This window comes from Colias philodice, chromosome 14 (assembly GCF_061535455.1).
Source record: "Colias philodice isolate Cphi_HAF_F1 chromosome 14, ilColPhil1 Martin Lab GWU primary, whole genome shotgun sequence".
Taxonomy (NCBI): Eukaryota; Metazoa; Arthropoda; class Insecta; order Lepidoptera; family Pieridae; genus Colias; species Colias philodice.
The window spans coordinates 8,388,072-8,413,354 of record NC_143099.1 but is presented as its reverse complement, the minus strand read 5'-3'; the positions used below and the strand labels follow the sequence as shown (position 1 = coordinate 8,413,354).

General features: G+C 33.5%; 1 protein-coding gene across 1 annotated transcript; it reads right to left on the bottom strand.

The window, feature by feature from the left end:
• Window positions 1-634: 634 nt before the first annotated feature.
• Window positions 635-12,953, bottom strand: in (inturned planar cell polarity protein). Its single transcript, XM_089703054.1, has 13 exons — window positions 12,723-12,953; window positions 12,477-12,649; window positions 11,848-11,951; window positions 10,844-11,764; window positions 10,242-10,483; window positions 9,222-9,312; window positions 8,494-8,671; window positions 6,967-7,192; window positions 6,182-6,278; window positions 5,414-5,496; window positions 4,132-4,314; window positions 2,567-2,719; window positions 635-1,596 (listed from the first exon to the last, which is right to left on the bottom strand). The coding sequence occupies exons 1-13, from the start codon at window positions 12,821-12,823 to the stop codon at window positions 1,491-1,493; spliced, it is 2,658 nt and encodes an 885-aa protein (XP_089559180.1). The 5' UTR covers window positions 12,824-12,953; the 3' UTR covers window positions 635-1,490.
• Window positions 12,954-25,283: the final 12,330 nt, after the last annotated feature.

The window sequence follows — 25,283 nt, the reverse complement described above, 5'->3', positions numbered from 1 at the left end:
AAATTGAAATTGTCAGAACCTAAGGTCTAAGACGCCATGTTATATTCTTGATTCGTGGCTTTTTGTTAAAAAATAATGCTAAGAAAATCGCCGAACTTTAAACTGAAAGAACTCATATTTTAAAAAGATCTAATTACACACGAACTTTCCATAACATCAATAATTTCAGACGAATATGAAAATTGTTATATCCACAGGCTATATCTAAAGAGGGCACAGATGTAATAGGCTTATCAATATTCTATAAACAATTGGAAAGAAGAACTCACAAATATCTCACAACAATATTTTGAATTGTCGATCCAATAATGATAAGGAATTTTTTTATAAAAATAAAAGAAATTTATAAATTGTTTTTAATGTCTTTATTTGCGATACACTTAAGAATTAATAAATGCACATATTTTTATGGAAGACTTCATCACAGGACTTCATGTTAGTATGTAGTAGGTATCCAATAGTAAATACTTTGAGGCAATATAAGAATGTAAAAATATAGCAGTCATGCAATCTAATTTATGTTCAAAAAACGTAAATATTATTAAATAAAAAATGTATCATATATAGGAAAAACATATAAATATCACATTTAACGGACGGATAGTTTCAATACACGGTTAAAATTTTTATACGCTCAAATCTCCCCACATCAAAATCATTTTTCGTCACTTACTAAAATAAAGAGAATATTTTTAAACATAACATTTTTTATACATTTCAACATGAGCGATACATTTTTATTAATAGAGTATTAAAAATATACTCTGAGGCACATTTAACCGTCCACTCATCTCGCATTTCATATCGTTTTTATACTTTCGCTTTGATTAAAACCATTACCGACTACCTATATACATACTATAAAACAATCATACGCGTATTTTTTTATCTTTTTTAAGTTTTTAATCAATAATCTCAATCTCAGTTCAGTCATTTTAAAGGAACCGACTAAATGAAAGTGGCCGGTAAAGGCCGGCCGGAAAGTTAAATATGTCCAAGAGGAAAGGAAGTTATATAAGATTGCGGTACTCTATCTGTTTCTTTAAGAACATAACTCACAATAATTGAATAATTTTCGCATACTTAATCTGATAAACAGATATACCTTCATAAATAAAAAAAAATGTGTGCGTGTACTAGTGTACACACGTAAGAAGTGAAACTTCTTTATGACCTTATTTTTCAAAAAATAATTTACTATATGCAACTTTACAGAAATACGTCAATCACGCGTGTAAGGGATAAAAACAAGATGGCGCGTAACGGAAAAATGTCACGCGTAACGAAAAAATGTTACACTAAATTTTTTTCCAACCCCGATAAAGAAGTTTCACTTCAAAAATTAAAGACCATAATATTTTTCTCTCTTTCTAACAGAAAGAGCTTAGGCTGGTCTTAGGGCTTATAATTACTCTAGGGTTTTTTAACATATGAGTATTAGATTATTATTACATACTTAAAATACTACAATATTTTTTTCTGGAAGTTTCTTATTCTAAATACGATAACAAATACGCGATTTCAGTGAGATCTTGCGGCACCGACTCGTGGTAACACACGTAAAGCTCTCTCGGCTCGGGATCGCTGAATACACGCCTGTAATAATTATTTCATTAGATTTATAAATTTAATGGTCATTATTTTATTTTTTATCTATACTAATATCACAGAATACATAATAGTAGCTAAACGCTACAGAACGGACACTCTCCGCCTCCCGCCAAAATTAAACACTTACCTCACCCCGCGCGATCAGGCTTAAATGGTCCACATTTTTCTACAGAGATGATACGCAACGAAGATTGACAACATTAATCAAATTGACTTAAAGTAATTTTATTATTTTGGATTTGTGATTATCGTTTTTCGTAGAAAATTTTTAGGTATTGTGCTGTTTACGGATGTATTTCATCAGAAAAACGCGATTTTTTTTTACGCTAGTCACAAATATGCCAACCATAAAGCGTTAACACACACATTTGCAGTCTCTACAGTGTGACTGTCAAAACGATAATTTTGTATGGAGTGTCCGGGGTGTGCTAATATTATAAAGCTGAAGAGTTTATTTGAACGCGCTAATCTCGGGAACTACTGGTCCGATTTGAAAAATTCTTTCGGTATTAGATACCCCATTTATCGAGGAAGATTATAGGCTGATGATGATGATGTTCATCACGCTAAGACCAACAGGGGCGGAGCAATGAAATAATTTTGTATACATGTAGATTAATTTATGTGATTGGGAATTGTGAGGAGAAATAAATAAATGATTTGATTTGATTTAAATGCGGGTGAAACCGCGGAGCTCAGCTAGTTAAAATATACCACTTTAGACCTGATTTTGTCAAAATTGCTACGTCTATAGTCGAGGTAAATGGAGAATTTTATTTACATATTTCACTTGAAAACTTAGTTATTTTTAAACCATACAATTGGTAAATATCTCTGGGACCCATCGGAAGGAATATGTTCATTTTTTTGTAATTTTTTGTCATGATATCAACTATATTTTTTCTCAATACTTACATAAATGAGAAAGATATCTATAAAACTATCTACTACTTACCCAATGACCCAAAAGCAAAAAGGTTCACAATTCTTCTTATTTATTCCGCACTCGGTCAAAATTTCTTGCGGCACTTCAAACAACATCCCATATTCCTTTACGGCTACTAGAATTTTGTTCATTTGATTCGACGGCGAGTGATTCTTTTTAAACCTTAAAAAATGAATTAACAAAAATAGTAGTAATTTGGTATATAATATGACATGGGACACAAATTCAACCTATACTGCCTTTCTCGATAAATGGATAAATGTGATAATATAGTAATATTATCACGCTAAGACCAACAGGAGCGGAGCAATGCGGGTGAAACCGCGGGGCACAGCTTGCTTAAGATAATTTGGAAAATGTTTTAATTCTACTATCTTAAAGCCGCGTATAAACTAAGCGCGGCAAACCATCGAACTTAGGCGCGCGCGGCGGCCGCGCACTATGTAGACGGGATCGCAGAGATCGTAGAGGCTCCCTAACATAATTTCTGGCACTGAGAGACCGGTTACGGTACTAGACGCTAACACAGCCGTAATAAAGTTTAATATCGCGTGCGCTCTTTGATCGCGATCGAGCTCAAAAAGTAAGTTCAAAGTTCTTTCTTTCTTTCTTTCTTTCTAATAATCCTTAAAAAAGGCATAATTTTTGAATAAAAAATGAATCGAGCGAAAATGTTACAATTACGTAACTGTCTTGTACATCGAAAGAAAAAGACCCAATAAATCATATACTAAAGTTCCATTTATGCCGGGTCCAGACTGGTGAAACGTAACATGCAATGAAAGAATTCACCGTCCACATTGCTGCAATGTATCATGAAAGGTAACACACTTTGTAACAATTTCTCATAGTTTGGACGTCTTGCGCGCGCGAATTGTGCATTACACGCGCATGCTACGAGCATTACAAGCCGCGCGCGGAGCGATCCGAAATTTGTCGGTTTTTCGACGAACACAAAGGGGCGCGTTGTGTGCGCGGAGCAGCCAATGTGGACGGTCGTTTGAGAACGCAACGAACATGGAGGACGAGACTGCGTGGAATGAGCAAAAGAAAGGGTCTTCGGCGTGTTGTCATGAGTTGATGTATTATTAATAATGAAGTACTGATAATCGTCATAGCAAGAACGTGGTCTTCGGACTCCATACTTCGTGTGATCTACCGGTTTGACGCGCACGAAAAAAACGTGTATCGAAGGGCCGTGTTCGCGGCAGAATGGCGGAAACAGACGAACGCGGGATGTTCGTAGTGAATGCGCGTTATGAGCGCGCTATGCGTCCACACCAGCAGCGAACATGCAATGAAAGGCAGAATGTTACATTGCATGTTACGTTTCATCAGTCTGTACGTGTGACTGTTTCAGAATATTAATGCAAATTCACATAAAATTTAGGGAGCCTCCCCTTAATGGTATGTATGTATTGAGTTAAATATTAATCGAGTTAGGATTAATCTAAATAAATTACAATCTGAACGTCTCTATTTTAACAAATCTAAAAAAAGTTCTTTCCAGAAAATATGTATATCAGCTGTGTAAACAATTTATCCTATAGAACAAAATTAAAAAGCATACTTACTTTATACCATGTTGTAACAATTCATGTATTTCCTTACAAGCGGCCCTGAATGTCTTCAAAATGTATGAATAAAGGACATTATTTGCTTGATTTTCAATACTTTTGACGGGAGCTAATAGCACACCTCTTTCAGTTTCGAGGTTTATGAAGTTAAATAGTACGTTTTCTTCGCCGGCTGTTATTCTGTAAACAAGAGTCTTATTGTAGCCGTTGATATAAGCGGAAAATGGCAGATAGAAGGCATTTTAAATTAAGTTATTTGGTATACATATATAAATGTAACGAATAAATGTATGTAACACAAAGCGAATAGCTTTAACATAACTTTAACAGAGATTATAACAAAGAGACTCAATTTTTATTACCTACTAGCGGTCCGCCCCGGCTTCGCCCGTGGTACATGTTTACGTTTTCTCTACATACGAACCATCCTCGTACTTCAAGGAATATAATAAAAAAAGAATTATCGAAATCGGTTCAGCCGTTCTCGAGTTATGCGCTTACCAACACATTTTGCGATTCATTTTTATATATAAGATATACGTCATTATTTACGTTTTTACTAGCTTTCAAAACGCGGGCGAATTTCCCGTTCCCGTGGGATTTCCGCGATGAAACCTATCCTATGTGTTAATCACAGTTACCCTCTATATGTATGCTAAATTTCATTGTAATCGGTTCAGTAGTATTTGCGTGAAAGAGTAACAAACACACACACACACACATCCTCACAAACTTTCGCATTTATAATATTAGTAGGATTTATAGGACCACTGACCAGTCACTAGGTAATGAGGAAAAAGTACCCTCGGGCCATGGCCATACGATAAATATTTTTGAATCGCAAATATAAAATCAAAATGACAAAACATAACCAGAAATATTGTTTCTAACACTTGTGTAAAGAAACGGAACAAAGGTAAATTTTAATCATTGTTGAATCAATTAAACTTTTTATAAAATTATTGCGTCTTCATTTTAGCCTCATCTTTAAAGTATGTATAATTGAAATAACATCTGTTCGTATTTAATATTGTGCCTAAAGCGTATTCATTTCTGTTTTTAAAGTGAAACTTTTATTACATCGTCTCAAACTTTTTGGTCTGTGTAGCGCATGTCGCGTGTATCGCGGCTGCCGAGTAGGTATACCTACTCGGCAGCCGACCGACACGCGACATGCGCTACACAAAGCAGTGTTCGGAATCGTTCGAACAGTTTCACTTTTACCGTGGTTTCATAAAACCACACAACATTTTTTTTTCAGTAAATATATTTAACTTACCGATGCACCGTAACATTATCTAATTCGCTGAGTAATGATTTTCTTATGTCGGAGACGTCAATATTACTGGATCTGCTGCCGTCCTGTAAATTTGATGTTTTTGTTAAATTATTGCTATTATATCTATAGACTAGCTGCTCCGCGCAGTTTCACCCCCGTGGCTCCACTCCTGTTGGTCGTAGCGTGATGATATATACCCTATAGCCTTCCTCAATAAATGAGCTATCTAACACCGAAAGAATTTTTATCTATCTATCTATCTATCTATCTATCTATCTATCTATCTATCTATCTAACACCGAAAGAATTTTTCAAATCAGACCAGTAGTTCCCGAGATTGGCGCGTTCAAACAAACAAACAAACTCTTCAGCTTTATAATATTAGTATAGATATAATAGCAATTTAAATTAGCAATAATAACGAAAACGCTCACTGATAATTGAAAAAATAGCGACACAACGCGAAATTCCACAACTTGAATTTCGCTTTGTGTCTAATAAAAATGCTAACGTTATGGTAATGCCATGATACGTTTTGAGCATTCTTTGAGATGAGAAAAGGCCATCTAGTTTTAAACTAAACTTATTTTATAAGAACACTGAGAGAACATGTTTTGCAAAATTTTGGTAAATTGAAATTTCACATGTGATAATATTATGATATGTACTAAAATTGATTTAGCAATACTGGATGAGGATGTGCAAAATTTTATCAATATCGACTTAGCCATTATTGGGTAATTGCAAACAAATAAAATAACATATTACCTGTTTATCCCAGTCAGAATCTGAGCCAGACGAATCGCGGCGACTCTTTTGTTCTCTATCCGCTCTTCTGCCCATCACACGGTCTTCGCTTATTTCACTAAAATTATAATATTTTTTCAACAAATAACTTTTTAATAAACATAAAATTAAGGAAAAAAATTGGTTGTCTGTAAAGTCGGTTTGCTGACGATAGTTGAACGTGACAACGTCCGATTGTGCTTCTTTGTCGCTCGTTCCACGCTCTCGCTTGCACTTCAAGCCTTGGAACGCCTCAGAGCGAGGTAACGCCGCGTGAGTCATGTTTTTTCGTGCGTGCAGCCGGCTTTATCGAATCATAAGACGTTGTCACGTCAAAAGATCTAGTTCCCTATTCCATTATTATATTTTCACATAATAACATAAGTTCGATCACTTTTACTCTACTAATGTATTACTGCATATTATGTATTTTTTTTTACCTTTCAAGGCTATAATAATAAGTATTATCCCTCTCAAATAATATAATAACGGCTAATATCTACCAAGACTAACCAATTCTTTAGGAGACCAACAAAAAAAAATGTGTGCGTGTACTAGTGTACACACGTAAGAAGTGAAACTTCTTTATGACCTTATTTTTCAAAAAATAATTTACTATATGCAACTTTACAGAAATACGTCGAATCACGCGTGGTAGGGATAAGAAAAAGATGGCGCGTAACGGAAAAATGTCACACGTAACGAAAAGATGTTACACTAAATTTTTTTCCAACCCCGATAAAGAAGTTTCATTTCAAAAATCATACCTGGTACTTTTAACACTGCCAGAATCTTCCGAATAACTAACATCCAAGCTAGAATGTCTATATTTATTAGAATAAAGATTATGATGGCTTGTACTATGTGCATTTTGTATGGAAATCTCATTGGAGTTGGTATTTATATGCTCTGAGGAATTGTGTCTTCTTTTTATATCTAGTTGAGATTTGGATAACTTGAGCGTGGCTGATCTGATGATATCTGATTTTATAGCTGAAAAGAATATTAAGATGAATTATAGGGCGTTTGCAAGCGAATTTGAAGAAGCTATTATTCGATAGTAATTTGAAAGATTTAAAGTATAAAGCACTAGCGGTCCGCCCCGGCTTCGCCCGTGGTACATATTTCGCAATAAAAAGTAGCCTATGTTCTTTCTCGGGTCTAAAGATTGTCTGTGCCAAATTTCATCAAAATCGGTTGAGAGGTTTATGCGTGAAAAGTGAAAACCATACATACAAACATAATTACATAATTACAAACTTTTCCTCTTTATAATATTAGTATAGATAAATGTATGCATGTGATGTTTACCTACCTAAAATAATTGTACACTTAGTTTTAATTTTATGTATACTTGTTAATTTTGTGTAACAATTACTGGTAAACCTTTGAATAAATAAATAAATTTAATAAAGTCATACTTTTTAATTAGCTATCAGTATCACGCCTTGAAAGGCAAGTTTAATATAATTGTGTCGACGACTGCACGGCGAATGAAGCGACGTTGCCGCTCCGTGCACACAGTTTTCATTTTTTCTGCATTGGTTAAATCATTGTTATTTTTTTTGTTTTACGCAAGATGTAAAGCGTGCGTATGATGTGTATTACCAAAAATTACTAAATTGTTACTACGGAACAATATGACTTACATTTTCAAATAATTAATTAAACCAAATCCTACTTATATGTATAATAAATGCGAAAGTTTGTGGGGATGAACTTATGTATGTTTGTAACTTTCACAAAAATTGTCAGAACAGTTTTGGATGAAACTTTACAATTATCATCAGTCCGTATCTGTTCCCACTGCTGGGACACGGGCCTCTTTTGAGGGTACAGGTCATAATCACGCTGGCCAAGTGCGGGTTGGCGAATGTCACATGTCGTTGAACTTTTGAATTTTCCCGCGGGTGAAACCGAGCGGCAGAGCTATAATTACTAGCTAAATAACTAGCGGTCCGCCCCGGCTTCGCCCGTGGTAACTACATGTTTACGTTTTTTTTCATAAGAACCATCCTCGTACTTCAAGGAATAGATTCCGCAGCGCACGCGATGACAAAATTTTTATTAAGGAATTTTTTACACCTTGGGTTACATTATTGCATTTTTGGTAAGGATCTCTAATTTTTTTGAAAATGCAATATAGCCTTTGTTGCTCAGTGAAGATGCAGCTTTCTAATGGCGAAAGAATTTTTGAAATCGGTCCAGTAGTTTATGCGTGAAAACCATACATACATACATACATAATTACAAACCTTTCCTCTTTATAATAGTAGTAGGATAAATATACTTACATCCTTCCTTTTTCCTCCCATGTTTGGTAAGCCTCGCTGGTGTTAGTTGCAACTGCGGCTGAGAATTGGAATTGAACCACGAAGCCAGGTACTTGTCGAGACCTACGTCGTATAGAAGTTCCAGACAACTCTCACATTCTTCCACGTAGAACGGTGAAGGAGGTGTAACTCCTACTGCCTATAAGAAAATTTATTATTTACTAGCTGCGCTACGCGGTTTCACCCGCATTGCTCTACTCCTGTTGGTCTTAGCGTGATGATATACGCCTTTATAAGACTTCATTATTTTGTTATTAATTTAAGATATAAGGGATGTAAGGGGATATCGACAGACATCTAGATAGCCCAATTGCCAACCTTACCTGCTCGTGGTACATCCTGCTATGCAACGGACAAGGCAATGGCGACCGATAAATGGCGGAATAACCATTTCTTAATAAGGAGCTTACAAATCTAAAAGAATCGACTCTGGGCAGCAGCTTTGCCGATTAAATAAGTCTCTCACTGCGGTCACCAACACGCCTGCCCAGCGCGGTGACTAGGGCATATCCTCCCAGATATAGTAAAGAAGAATATGAGAATAGTGGCGCGATCTGGGAGAGGCCTACGTCCAGCAGTGGACGGGAATAGGCTGATGTGATGTGATGAATTTAAGATATGAGAATTGAAAGCAAAGCTTCAAGTGTTAAGAAAAAATTATAGGTATTCATTAAAGTTAAAAAACTTACATCTTCAGTGCAACCACCAGCCTCCATCAATGTTGCCAGAATAAAATGTCCCTTTCCTACTATGAGAATAAACCAACGCCCATCAGGAATTCTGTAAAAGTGAAGACATAGATGAAATAGTTTTATGGAAACGAGAACAACTTAATTTTGCCAAATTAATATTTTATTTATGACACACACTAGCGGTCCGCCCCGGCTTCGCCCATGGTACATATTTCGCATCAAAGGTAGCCTATGTTCTTTCTCAGGGTCTAAAGATTGTCTGTGCCAAATTTCATCAAAATTGGTTAAGAGGTTTAAGCGGGAAAGCGTAACAGACAGACAGACGGACAGAGTTACTTTCGCATTTATAATATTAGTAGGAATTTGTATTTTATTAAATGTCGTTGAATTTACATTACAACTCAACATTCCTCTAGTTTAATTTTTATTAGCCCTGAAATTATAACTATTGTCGAGCCAATTTAATAGGCAACATTTGACGTCTATCAATTTTATCTTCATAGGGTGGTAACCTGCTTAAAAACATCGATTAAAGTGAATTAATCGATACGGACTTGAAACATTTGTCAATCAAACTTGAAACACATGTCAATAATTTATGATCATTTTTTTGATTTTTATTCCCAAGTAATCAATGCATTCGATTCTAGATGTCAGATTTCGATTTTTAGAGTAACGTCTCTGGTATTTAAAAAGAAAAAAGGTTTATTGACACAAAATTGTAGCGACGTCAGTTCTTTAAATCATAAATTGTTTATTATGTTTAGAATGGTTTATCAGTAAAATCAAATCCTAAAATTACTTGTATCGGTAATTATTATTATAAATACGTAATCGTAATTGAAAAAAGTTAAGCAAATGTGCAGTTCTAACAAAACGAAATATCATGTTATTCAATGACGTCGTTACTAGGTTACGTTGTTGAATTTTGTTGAACTGTCAAATGTTGCCTATTAAAATGGCTCTACTATAATTAGTCAATTTTCTACACTTAAAAAAATTGTAGAAAAACAATACCTGTATTCATTATTCTCTTGTTTAGACTGAGTCCTGTGTTCATTAATAAACACTTCTCTCCATATAACCAGTTTTTCAATTTCTTTCTCAACACTGAGTCGTAAAATACCATTTAGCTTGAGATATGCATTAATTTCTTTTAAATCATTATCTTGTAAATGAGAACTTAATAAATGTCCAGAATAATATAAGCAAGCGCCAATCACTGTGTACATTCTTTGAAAGCTTTCTACATCATCAGTCTGAAAATTTTTATAATTTGATTCAGAAAAGATTTGCTACTTATATCACAAAATTAAATAGTATTACTGCAGTTGTAATATTTTTTTATTCATTAAAAAAGAAGTGAGTTTAAAAAAATTTGTGTGTGCCGAGCACACATGTCAGAAGTGAAACTTTTTTGGTAAGATTCAAAGATACCAAAATCGTCACCTTACTCCATGACGTGACAGTTTTGACATGAAATTTAATCTCAACACACCTAAAGAAGTTTCACTTCAAAACATAATTCTTTCATAAATTTGCTGTGTATAAATATGGTGTTATTTTACTCCTTACAACACCTTACTGGCAAATGTGAATTATTATTACTAATAACTCACCCATTCTCTATAATCTGCAGCCTCTAACTCAGTAATAGCATCATCTACTTGAATCTTTACTTCCAAAGGCAATGACACCGCATTAGCACCTACTACATCCTCAAACTGTCTGTTTTCAATAGAATTACTCAGACTTTTCTGTTTTTCAAACAACAGTGTAACAAAAATACGACAAAATAATACATCCAGTTTATCAACATTGTTGGGTTTTGTAAAACAAGTCTGTAATGATCCATATAGGAATTCTAAAATCCTCACTATGTCCTGAATTGTTCTTTTAACTGAAAATATATCTACATAACTGTTAGGTAATGCAACTAACAGCAAATCATTGTTATTGGTTGCATATGCCACATTGATTAGTGTGGAATTATGTATCAGTGTTGATAATATAGGCTCACTAGTTCCTAATGATTTTGGTGCTAAATGATTTAAAGTTACATAGGCACCTCTTGTATTGTATAGAAAGTTTTGGTTAAAAGGTCGCGGATAGCAGTATAACACTCCTTTGTCGTCATTGCTTTGATATTCAATATCATTACCACAAATATACAATACAGAGCACATAGAATCTTTTAGCATTTGTGTGATAGAATTATCCGGTGACTGTTTTAATAGAAGCAATTTCTCTATATCAATATTAATGCCTTCTGTCACAACTTGGAATGTTAGTTTTGGGCTATCAACATCTTCACTAACTCTCTGTAGAACATTATTGATGTTATATGAATTCACTTCAATTCCATTGATTTTTTGTAACAAGTACCCTGCTTTTACTTTTGGGCTATAGATTGCTTTTGCCTCAGGTAAGAAATTTGCTACAATTAGTGTTTTCCCGTCAGAATGTGTTTCTAAACTTATTCCAAATAACTTTTCAATCTGGCAATTTTTATCACTAGTAAATATCATGCTCTTACTAACCTGCAACACAGAAACCATATATTGTAATAATATATTGTTTTTAAAGTATAAATATTATTTAGAATAGTTCAAAATTAACTTACTTGAATAATAACTAATTTATTATTATTGTCGGTTTCCTTTTTCTTTATATTGGTACTGTTTTTATTTCTTGTTTTCCTTGATTTTAATGCTTTAAATATTCTTCCTGCACAATGGAAAATTATATATATCTATATATATAAAACTCAAAGGTGACTGATATAGTGATCTATCAACGCACAGCCCAAACCACTGGATGGATTGGGCTGAAATTTGGCATGCAGGTAGATGTAAGGACGGAGGCGTCCCATAAGAAAGAATTTTAATCAATTCTACCCCCAAGGGGATAAAATAGGGGATGAAAATTTGTATCATGTTTATTTATCTTTTCCACGCAGGCAAAGCTGCGGGCAACAGCTAGTTACATATATAATAATAGAAAAAGTATAATTTTTAAGAGTATATCTATGTAGGAGCTGTTTTATTATTTAGGTTGGTTATTTTCATTTTAAATTTCATTCAAATCAGCTGTAGTAATGCCATGTAAGCTTAGCGGACATTGACAATTTTATTTTTGAGTTAAAATATTCCTTATATTAATAATATAGTTTTCTGTCGTAAGATTATAGTACTGACACATTATTATATTGTTAAGATTAAACATGTTACCCTGAATTATAATAAAGGGTACCTTTGGTAGAGCGTCTTGTAGACGATCTTTTGAAATCCGTTCTTAATTTGAATGTTTCATAATTTTCCAATAGTGCAGTGTTAGAAATATCTCCAGGTTCATTGCAAACCTTGATTTTAATAAACGTAAGTTCTCCATCTTCACCTACGTCTGAATCCCATTCAGGAACCGAGCTATTGAATTGAGCATGAATTATATTAGTTAAATTAATTTAATTCTGTTAATTACAATAACTCTATGTTTTACCTTTCCGAATCCGTACATTTGGAATCGCCGGACGATTCGGTCCAATCGTTGTCTGAATCGCAAGGACTCTCGTATTGAAATTTGTTTCTAAAACAACTCATTTTTATCAACTTAATAACAAGAATGAATTTTATAAACCTAAAGCAAAATAGGGCATATTTTTTATGTTTCTGTCTTTTTAATTTCTGTTTACTGACGTTTACCGTTTGTTTTGATGTGAATTGTGAAGTTGATTCAAATGTCAAATGATACTGCTATCTAAACCCGTTTTCCAATTACAGCACTAGAGCGCATTATGCGGCCAACTACAGCAACGCTTCGCACAATCGAGCACTAGAAAAAGTAATGCGCGTGAATTGATGCGTGTAATCGATTTATCGTTATTAGTAATTATTAATTGTTGGAAAAAAAATTTAAAGCTTTCGTTTCATTGTAGTTTTTTCGAAATAATCAAAGTTAATTTAAATTGTGTTAAAAAAAAGACGGGTTGGCAGAAGTGAAAACTTGACTATTAACGTTCAGCATGTTTGATATTTTGGATATTATTGTTTGATATTATTGATATTTTCTTACGCTTTTTCGATCAGGCCACGTGTCCTGACGCGAGTTAAAGATTTTATACCCAACGCCGCTAAAGAAGTTTTCTTAAATATAAGTATGGATGAAGGTACAAACATTGAAAAAATTGTTAATGAAATAATCAAAATTCAAATTACTTAAAACAACCGTAAATATTTTTCAACCAATTATTATGTATACCACTTTATTTACACAATATATGAGGTTATTGCTTGGGTTATTGCCAAGAAGCTTATATCTAATACACTGGAGATTGCACTATGACCATTAACTTGTCACAAGAAAATATAACCTTGAATGACGTCAGTGTTGTTTTTTGTCTCTTTCTGTGGGTGACCACACTGGTTTGTATATTCAGGATTTTTCGAAATAGAAAAAACTAAAAATCATGGTCTATAAATAAAAAATGGTTGCCTGTAAAGTCGGTTTTACGGGCGAAGATTTTACGTGACAACGTCTTTTTCTCGATCATAGTTGAGTGGGAGAGAGACGCAAGGCATTCGGCGGGCCTCTCTCTCGTTCGGTGACTCATCGTAACGTTACCGAGCGTTACACTTTTTCATAAGTGACTCCCAGTCGCAACCTAATTTAAGACGTTGTCACGTCAATAACGACATATATTTTTAACAGTATTTTTATTATAATTACTGGTCAACTTACAAGAATTATCACCTTTATACGACATACAATTTTAATTGGTAGAGAATGATAGTTTTAAATAACGCTTGATAACTTTTGGCTACAAAGCTTGGATATTAACCGATATACATCATTAACATCCTTTGTAAATAGAGGAAAGTTGTGTTTTGCATCAGATGCTGTTTACCATAATATTGTAAGTTACTCAGATCTTCTTTTTAAACGCGTTGCTTCGATGGGTCAACTTCAAGCCAAAAACATCAAATACAAACTGTTTATAGCAGTATTTTTTTTCTGGGTCGTAAAATTCTCGTAAATTTAATTTTACCAGTAATTTTACCCTTGTTAGGCACATATATTTCTTTTTACTTCATTTTTTGGAAAGCTGAAATACGTAAAACAAAAAAATATTAGGTTAAAAAGTATAAATTTCAATGTAAAAAAGAACAAACCACAATATGTGAGTGCAATACCGATGTCGTGTGTTGTTTAATTACTAGTATAAAAATTTTTAAAATGGTGTTCTAAATGTTCATCATAATATTGTTCAGCAATATATTATCGTCGCTATCCGTAAAAACCCATCATCATGGTTACCTTACTTGTTAAATTTGTTTGTTGAAAACTTGTTGAAAAATGATGAAAGTATTAGGAAAAGAACTTATTTAACATGATTGCTTAGTAAAATGATGATAAATTTTACGATTTTTGCCATTAAAATGATTCTAAACAGGTAAATGCATGAGTATTGAGGAATATTGTAAATATCGTAAATATACAAGTTTGCCTGTGAAATTATAGGCCAGAATTTGGTGTCCAAAAACTTCTGCAATTTTTCACAATGCAATAAATTATTAATATTCGGAAAATATTTATTAAATACGCAACAATAACTTAAATATTCGAAGCGACGCAATTTTTTTGACACTTATGCCATATTGTCAAAGTGAGAGTTGCTACAATTTTATTATGGTAACTATAATCAGGGAGTATCGCTTTTTAATAATTGGTTCAGATACTTATTTTATTTAGCATAAATAATAATTGTCTCATCCAACAATGCTTCTGAATGACGTTGTTGGCAATTTATCAACAAACTCATGTACAAAAACTAACCTTTTGCACAGAATATTACAGCATACATAGTAGCCTTGGGAAAACTTCGTATTATCAGTGGCAATACCATGTTAGGTGTGAAAGTGGTAAAACACAACAACTGGGCAATATTTTCTTGTTATATGTCAAATGTTCATACCGAAATCTCCAGTGTATAAGTTAAAAGCTTCTTGGCTTGTATATATTACAGTAGTATAGAGCGAGTGTATTGCACAAATTCCTCAGTGCGCATCGTAGGCAGATGAGCTATAGATAATATACAGATGTGTGTGTGACAAATAGGGATGGGTAGGTATCAATTGCGTGCCGAGCTATCGATAAGTTATGTAAATAAATATGTATCTTATGTAAATTTTATGTTCAATATGTTATTTAAGGAGAAATGTATGAATAAAGTATAAAATATATGTCATTTTAAATTTGTTTGCCAAGAGAATAAAGTGTTTATTCCATTTGAATATTTCTTGTATTAATTTTAAGTACTTAAAAAAATATGTTTATGAATATCAGAAAAACGAGTTCGATATTAAAGTTAATAAAATAAAAATTCGGGTTTGGTGCTATTTGTTTAATAATAAATGAGACGATAATAATAATGTTTTAAAAAAGGTTAAATAAAAATAAGAAATAATTAGTTATTTAAAATGATAATATAATAAATCATATAAATCATTTTTTTTATTTAATTTTATCCATTCTACTATAAAATGTTCAAAATCAATTTAGCGGTTCAGAAAATATATCGTAACATTACATACTTTACATTTACACTATAATACATTTGCATTCATAATATTAGAAAGTCTATCATACAAAACACACCACAAATTTATTTATAATACATTTTTGTAAGAGTTTTAATTTTAAAGTTAAATAAATAATTTGTTAAAAAAAATGTTGTGTGGTTTTATGAAACCACGGTAAAAGTGAAACTGTTCGAACGGTTCCGAACACTGCTTTGTGTAGCGCATGTCGCGTGTATCGCGGCTGCCGAGTAGGTATCAGGGGGTGTCAACTCTATACGTCGAAACAGCGACATACCTACAAGGGCTATTTCAAGTGTGGCGATAGTTAAAAAAAAAAACGGGACGTAGTATGCCAGACTAAAAAATTTCATTTTTCATACCACTAATGTCAAGCTAATGTCACTTCTGACTGATGACGTACTGACAGACTGACTATGACCAAACAAGATGGAGGAGTTGTTTGTTTTGCCGTAGCGTCCTGTTGTGCAAACTGCAATCAAAGATAATTTAAACACTACGATAAACTGTTTTGTTGTAAGTTTTTTTGTTTGTTTCGACTCAGTGCGATCTAAATATCTTGAGATAGTGACTCTGAATTGTGTGTTGCGAGATATTGACTCAGTTTATGCGTTTTGAGATAGTGACTGTACCTACCTACCTGTGTTTTTTGAGAAATTGACTCTGTTTCTGTTTTTTGAGAAAGTGACTCTGTTTGACTGTTTGTGTACATATTTCGAGAAAGTGACTCTTAGAACGTGACCATGTCGTCGGTAATAAACGCCGAAAGTCGACGACGATGTTATAAGTGTGGACGTTCACCGGCTGAGGACTCACTCACTACATTGTTTCGCTTTCCTAAACCCGGAAAAACGAACACATTACGGTATGTATTCATATAATTTATGATGAATTACCTACATATTGAATATTGTATGTATGAATTGTATCAGGGCTTCGGTTCGAATACTTAATATAATATAGTAGTTTTATAACATTTAGATTGATTCTGGTTCACAATCAACCATCCTATTGTCAGTTTATTTTGATGTAGTTATAATTTTGTTTCAGCTGTGAATTATGGGCAAAGTACTGCTTTCCTGATAAACAATACTGGTCACCAGAATTCCAGAATAAACTTCATACAGAACATAAAATGCTCTGCAATAGACATTTTCCAAGGACATCATTTAGTGATTACCCGGAAACTTCAAAGAAGCTTCACAGATTTGCAGTTCCTAGTGACATCAAAGAGGTAATTCAGTTATTTATTTAGTACACATAATATAACAAATATAATCTTTTAAAATTGTCACATAATATTAAGTTTATAGATGTAGTTAGTAGTTTCATATTAAAATGTTTGCAGTATGTAAAACAATAAATGTTGGTTCAGAGCTCTATGGGATATACTACTAATATTATAATTAATGTGAAAATTCATGAAGATGTTTGAAAGCTTATTACTTAACAAATCTTAAACGGCTAAGCGAATTTGGATTTAACCTGTCACTCAGAAAGAGCATAACCTGCTTAAAATATAAGTTAGTCTTTATCTCAGGAAAATAAACAGTTCCCGAGCGATACACAATAAGTTTTCTGTATTAGATAAGCCAGCCCAGCTGGAACCGCATGCAAAGCCTATAGAAAAACAAAGGTTATATAATGTTTAAGGGATTTTGAGATTGTATGTTAGATTTTACAACTATTGTTGTAGTAGTAGATTATGATTATTACTACTATAAAGTTTTTTTACTTAAATTTCAGGCTGAACCTCAACCAGGTCCCTCATATTGTCAGGTGCAAGTTTTGAAAGATGTGACCAACTGCTATTCTGAACCAAAACCAGTACCAACCTATAAAAAACCAATACTTGAACCTCTACCTGGGACTTCGCATGTGTTGCATGCTTCATTTGAAGAAAATAAAGTGCTGAGTGAAATTAGCACTCCTCAGACACTAACAAATGAAAGGCAAACTAAAACCCCAAAAGAAAAATATCTTTTGGCAAAATGCAGAAAACATTTCAAACATATTTGCCAATTGCGAAATAGAATAAAAAAATTGAAAAATAAGGATATTCTAAAAGAATTAAATAAAAACGAGTCAGTTGATAAGTTAATGAAAAAATTGACTCCTACATTTGCCTTGTTGCTGCAAGCACAGATAAAAAACATAAAAAAAAAACCAAAGGAAGGAGATGGACAACAGAAGAAAAAATAACAGCACTGAGACTATATAAAAGATCACCAACTTGTTATAGACTGATGAGAAGATTGTTTTGTCTACCAGCTCCATCTACCTTAAAATGTCTTTTGAGCAAATTCTCCCTCGAAGTGGGAGTCAATAAATGTATTTTCTCTGTGTTAAAAAGAACAGCAGAACTTCAATGTGCATCTGACAATGAATACATCATCATGTTTGATGAGATGTCAATTAAAAAAAATATAAAATATAATCAAAAGACAGATACAATAGAAGGATTCCAAGACCATGGACTTCAAGGCAGATCACCAAAATTAGCAACACATGCTCTAGTGTTCATGTTAGCTGGCATAAGAAAAAAGATTAAGCAGCCTGTGGCTTACTACTTATCCAGCGAGTATGTAACAGCAGACCGTCTAGCAGTCTTGATAAAAGAGGTAATGTTATCAAAACAATTCAAAATACTAACATTAAAGCTACCTATCTAATAAAACACAGAACTCCATTTTACTGTTATCTTTTATCTTTCTGAAATATTCTGCACACATATATTTAGAAAAAAGTAATTTGAAACATAATTATAATGTTAAAGAATAATTTTAGATATGTACTGAAAGTACGTAATATCATAACCCAAATCAGTTTCCACAAATTAAAATAAATAATCATGTGTGTGTATTATTAATTTGTCAATTTTTTTTAGATAATACGTGAATGTCGTCAGGCGGGTCTTAGCATAGCGGCAACGGTTTGCGACATGGATGGGGTAAATCGACGAGCTTTGTCCATCTTGGGTGCCACTAGTGAAAAACCCTCCATTACTATTGATGATATAGAGATTATCAGTATGTATGACCCGCCTCATCTTCTTAAGTGTTTCAGAAATCTATTTCTGAAATACGATATCCAGTGCACTACACAAATTACATCAAACAACAAAAGTGGAATAGGTAAGAACTAATATTATGTGTTCTCATTTAGTAGATCATAATAATGCTAAATACCTACACATTAATTTTTTTTTAATTAAATGAACTTCTTTATTTTAGGTGTTGCAAAATGGAGCCACATAAAAACTTTTTATGATCTGGACAATCAGAACCCCAATTTTGTATTTGCTCCGGGCTTAAAATTAGAACACCTCAATCCAAACAGCAAGCAAAAAATGAAAGTTAAATTGGCGGCACAAATCTTAAGCCATACGGTTGCTGCTGGGATGTTGGCGAAAATTTCAGAAGGTATATAAATAATATAGTTTTTACTTTTTAATAATATTATTTCAATCTATTAACAGAACTCTGTTTTTTGGGGCTCCATACCCAAAAGGGTAAAACGTGATAGTAAGACAGTTTAAATTTTCACAGATGATGTATTTCTGTGGTTGCTATAAAAACAAATACTAAAAAAATAAATATTTAAAGGGGCTCCCTATACAACAAACGTGATTTTTTTGCTCGTTTTTGCTCGATATTTATAATGGCAACAGGTAGACGCTTGAAATATTCACAGAATATTTAGTTACATATTCACTTTAAGAATAAATAATTAAATTAAAATAAAACAAAAATTAAGGGGGCTCCCATACAACAAACGTGTTTTTTGTGCAGTTTTTGTAGATAATGGTGCGAATTCCTTCGTGCGCGAGTTCGACTCGCACCATGCCGGTTTTTTTTTATTATTCGTTAAGCAAATAGTTTAAATACATTTTTACTTTCATTTTCAGGAGTACTGACTTCAGAAGCAGCTGTAACTGCAGGTGTTATTTCAAAAATGGACAAGCTATTTGATTCTGTCAACAGCGACTCCTCAGATTTGCGCCGCGGGAAAATACATGCGACTAATTTAAAAGAAACAACACCACATCTCCAGTTATTTAAAGAAATGAAATTATTTTTTAATACTTTAAAATTCTTAGGCTGCACACGCACACCGCCTTCAAAAGAAGGGTGGGTGTGGACTCTGAATGCAGTCGAACTTTTATGGAATAAACTACGTACTAAACATTCAAATGTTCAAAGTCTTGCCACCCGCAGACTACAGCAGGACCCATTAGAAAACCTGTTTGGCTGCATTCGGGGTAATTGTGGTGCTAATTACAATCCCACTGCTGGACAATTTGTTGCAGCCTTAAAAACTTCTATGTTAAGCAACCTAGCTCACCTAAGCACTGGAAACTGCGAAAGCGATTACTGCGAAAGTATAATTGATAATTATAAAGAGATATTGACCAAATCCACAAACATATGCACAAATGATACAATTTTACAAAATTTTTCATATTCCTCAGATTTCTCTGAGGAACTTGAAAATGTATGTACTGCTGAACCATCAACTGGTGAAGCTCAGGCATGTGCATATGTTTGTGGATTTTTAGTTAAAAGACTTGATTGTACCTGCACAAACTGTCTTAATATTTTAATTTCTAAGGAAAAAGGGTCAGTAGAACATTTATTTATTCAATTTAAAGAATACTCCGAAAAGCAGAGCTTGAATTATCCCCATAAAAATATAATAAATTATGTGGAATCCTGTGCTTTGGTGGCAAACAGAATGCTTGAAGATATAGGACACGAAAAGCAAGTACTTAAAAGAGTAAAAGAAAAAATTATAGAATCAGTTGATCATGAGTTTTTAAAGGCTTGTCCAGCACATTGGGAAAAAAATCTCAATTATTTTATTGACAATGTATCATATATTTGTATAAAGAGGCACTGTACATTAAAAAATCGTCAGTTCTCAGAAGAAGCTTCGAAAGCTTCCTTAAAGAGAAAAATTGATATTTTAAAACACAAATGAAATTGAAAAATAAAGAAAATTATTATAATTCCTGAGTTTTTTTTGCTAATGTTAATGTAGGTCATGTTTTTGAAGTTACATTTTTCTTTCTGGTTGTGCAATAGAAATGAAAAGTTGAGATAATTATTCATTCCTATGGCACATCTAGAAAGAAAAATTCAGTTTTGAGTAATTTTCTCTAAAATATTTCAAATATCCCGCCCTAATCGCGTTCTTTAGTTGTTCTGGGGGTGCCACTAGATGGCGCGCAGCAAAACTGTCTTTACTTTTTTTGTACGAAGTCGTCGTTCTTCTCCCTAGAGTATATTTGTTCTGTGGTAGGTATACCTACTCGGCAGCCGCGATACACGCGACATGCGCTACACAGACCAAAAAGTTTGAGACGATGTAATAAAAGTTTCACTTTAATAATTTGTTAAAATATAGTTCTTCTAGTAAACTTTATATCGAGTACAGCGTGGGGCTATTGCGTATCTCATTTGACATTTCATAGTGATGATAACTTTGCACGGTGCTCAACGATTTCTTGTCAAACCATGTTTTTCGTATTGGCTATTTTAGTTATCAACTGAAATGACGTCATGAGCACCAAATCAACTTGAAAGCCACCGTAACACATTTGACAGGTGTTTTTGTATCGATAGTTTATATAGTGGTATTCCGTAAGCCAAGTGACCATCAAAAGGTTGATCACTATATTATTTTTATCTGCTGTGAAAGGAACTAGTATTGAGCAGTGTTTTGTAAATTCTCAGTGATCGACACTATAATCCGGATAAGTTAAATATTAAAAATATATGAACAAAATATAGGAAGAATAGCACGTATATGATTTAACGTCTTATTTCAAGTGTTTCTATACTATAATCAACAAAAAATATAAAGATAACATTGAGTTAATATGTACTATCAACTATGATAGATAATAATATTATAAGTATAAATATATAGCCATTTTCTTTTTTCCAAAAGGTTTTTACTGAGCAATAGAAGCGTAGGTATCCATATAATTTATAAAGTATGGCCCGTGCTTTTTTACTTGGATTTGCGGAAGAAGAAAGAAAGAGGAAAGCATTAAGAATTGAAAGGCGACGCTTACGTGATGCTAGTGATCCTGTGGTGATACTTTATAGCTGCCTGAAAGAGAATTTATAGCGAATTTTCGTTTGACAAAGGCTGGTTTTCAACTGGTGGTGGAGATGTTGAAATAGGAAACATTTTCCTTCATTGAATGTATTAATAGTAAGTCTAAAAATATCCATATCTTTTGTTTTTCCTTTTTTATGTGTAATTTATTACTGATGACTTACAAATCAATAAAATTACTATTCAACATTAATAATTATCTGTATTAGGTTTAAAAGACATTAATAACTCATTTATAAATACTTAGATATACCTACATAGAAAATAATACAATAATTAATGTATATCTTTTCAGTTATGTGATTCCAAATTAAACATAATGTATGTGGAACAATTATCATTAAATACTAAATCTTCATTTAATTTCTGTGAGCATCATATGAAGTATGCATAGAGTATAAAATATTATACCTGTTTTTAGGTGACTCAGGATATGCGCAATGGCCCTGGATGATGACAACAATATTAGGAGCAGGACCTGGGGACACCTGAAGAATACTATACCAACCTTCATTGCCTTGTCAGGAATACTGTTGAACGGTGTTTAGTGTTATTCAAAGCACGTTGGAGTTGTTTGTTGGCCCATAGAATACTTCATTATGATCCAGTTACTGCTGGTAAAATAGTGAATATGCATGTGTTGTCCTGCACAACATTGCAAATATGCAGAATGCCAAAATACCCGAAATACAGGCATGTCTCAGGATTTAGAGGAGAGGATGCTATAGTTGAGGTTATACAAGATCTTACCAGAGAACAATATTAGTACAGAGACTATGTAATTCAAGAAGATGATATGTTAAATAAATATTTATTGTGCTTAAAAATGTATTAGTTTTAACTGAAAATTATTTATACTTGTATTTGTGATTAAACATATTTTCTTACTTAGATAATATTATAGCTTCTAATCGAATATGACAATATTTCTTGTATAATTTATAAATTATAATACATTGTTAATGCTCTGATATAAATGTGATGTAGTTGTCAATTAGGTAATAGTTAAGACAAGGTATTTAAGTAATTAAACTTTTGATATCTAAAAAAATATTTTTTATTTATTTTTAAAGAAATTTACACCATAAGGATTGTGTTAACTCAATAATTGTTATTTTTAGTTAAATCTAGACAGTTATTTATGAAAAACTCAGAATAGAGTTATAAATAATTAATAATAATAAATTACACTATTTAAAATCATTTTAATTTACTAATATATATATGTATATATCTTCCTGTATCTTGGTAGGTAAGTGATGCAGCTAATTTTTCTATAGCAGCTGTATGCCTTTCCTCAACAGCCAATTGCTTGCTTTCCAACTCATAGGCCCAACGAGGCACTCTCTCATCTTGGCTTACTGAAATTACAATATAGCATAATACTTAATTCACTTACATTTTCAAAATTAAATATTGTACTCAGTAGTTTCTTTGAGCAACTAGAGCAACTATTTTCGATTTCAATACATTAAAAAAAATTGTCACAATTAATTATATAAACTTGTTACTCAACTTACTATCTATAGTTTATAGAAAGGTAAAACACATTATTACAATAACAAGTATATTTAAAAATAATGGATAATTTAATGGGAATTAAATAATATTTACCTAATTCTCCTCAAGTTTTCCGACAAATCTATCTAATTTAGAAGCTCTCATGAATAGTCATTTTCAAAAAGAGATTAGTTAAAGATATAAAGACAATATAATTGTGCTTGAAATAAATAACTTACATTTTATTAGATGTAAGTACTATAAAATAGATTTTTGTTAAACATTTCATAAATCATACAAAGCAATATAAAGGATACAAATATTAAAAATTTTCAAATTTATATTTAAATTAATGTTAATATTGCTCTCAAAACAAGGGTTATAAGACTTACCTCAGTTTTATTCATTTGTTACTGTTTCTAATGGCTGGTTCACACTTTGATTAGTGTGAGTGCAGGTGATTAGTGCGAGTGCAGGTGTGTAGTGCGAGTAGTGTCCAATTGACTGCGAGTGCAGGTGATTAGTGCGAGTGCAGGTGTGTAGTGCGAGTAGTGTCCAATTGACTGCGAGTGCAGGTGATTAGTGCGAGTGCAGGCACGCTGCGAGTGAGGGGGAAGGGAGGGCGCGCGGGACGTGGCTACTCGCAGTCCACTCGCAAAAAAATAGAACACGCTTCTATTCACTTTACTACACAGCCTACTAAACACTCGCACTAAACAGTCGCTGTCCACACGTAGTACTACTCATCACCTGCACTCGCACTAATCAAAGTGTGAACCAGCCATCACTTTCAAATACACTTGTGTACACAAGACGATGACCAAAATTGTAATTGTAGACAGACCAAAATTCAAAAGTGTTATGATTTTAGCGCCATATAAGAGTAAACATTTCAAATCCCAAGTGTTCCGGTTAATATAACACGTAAGATTTAAATATGCTCACGTATTTATGGAATATACGACCAAATGTATATATTTTTAATTTTGCTGCATAATGTCGATAAAAAATAGTGACGTTCGGTGTCATCGTTGATAAGCACCGTAATACACCGTGACATGATGTCCACTTATTAAGATACGCAATACCAAATCTTTAAATTTTTAGTGGACATCAAAGTTCAGTGATCATCAAAACTATGTTGATCACTTAATGTGTCAAAATTAGACAATAGCAAGCTGGTCACATCACTAAGATCACGTGGCGGCAGTGAGGTGCGCGAGCGAGCCTGCGCGTGTTCGCCTCCCACCTCCCCTTCACCCCCGCGATGCTAGATTTATTTTCATAAAAATAAGTATAACAATCGACTTACTGATGAAATGTGATACTGGATTTCAATTTTGTGTATTTTCTAGTATTATTTTTGCAAGATATAACTGCACATTTCACCATGTTTATTCCTAGATATGAATAAAAATCCAGAGCAACGCACTTCGTCAGCACTCAACCACGACTACGAGCGCGCGCGGTGGGAACGTCGTGTTGTTCCCACCTGTGCCTACTGTTCCCACTTGGTTGTTCGCACTCTATAGATACTATCTATACTCTAACACCTTGGCCACGGACACCGGCGGCGCGACCGACGGCGCGACGGGCGGCGCGGCAATTCAAAAAAAAACAAACTATTTTAAATTAAGTTCGCTCCGGGAGTAGTCGCCGCGTCTGCCGCTCGACTCCGTGGCCTGCGCCGTAATAACTCATACATTTGTTTCGATCGCTAGTCGTGCCGCGCGATTCGCTTGGGGAAATTCGCCGGTCGTCTCGCTGGTCGCCGCTGCGCGTGGCATGCCCAGTACATTTCCATACATTTGATTCATTCGCAAGACGCGCCGCCAGT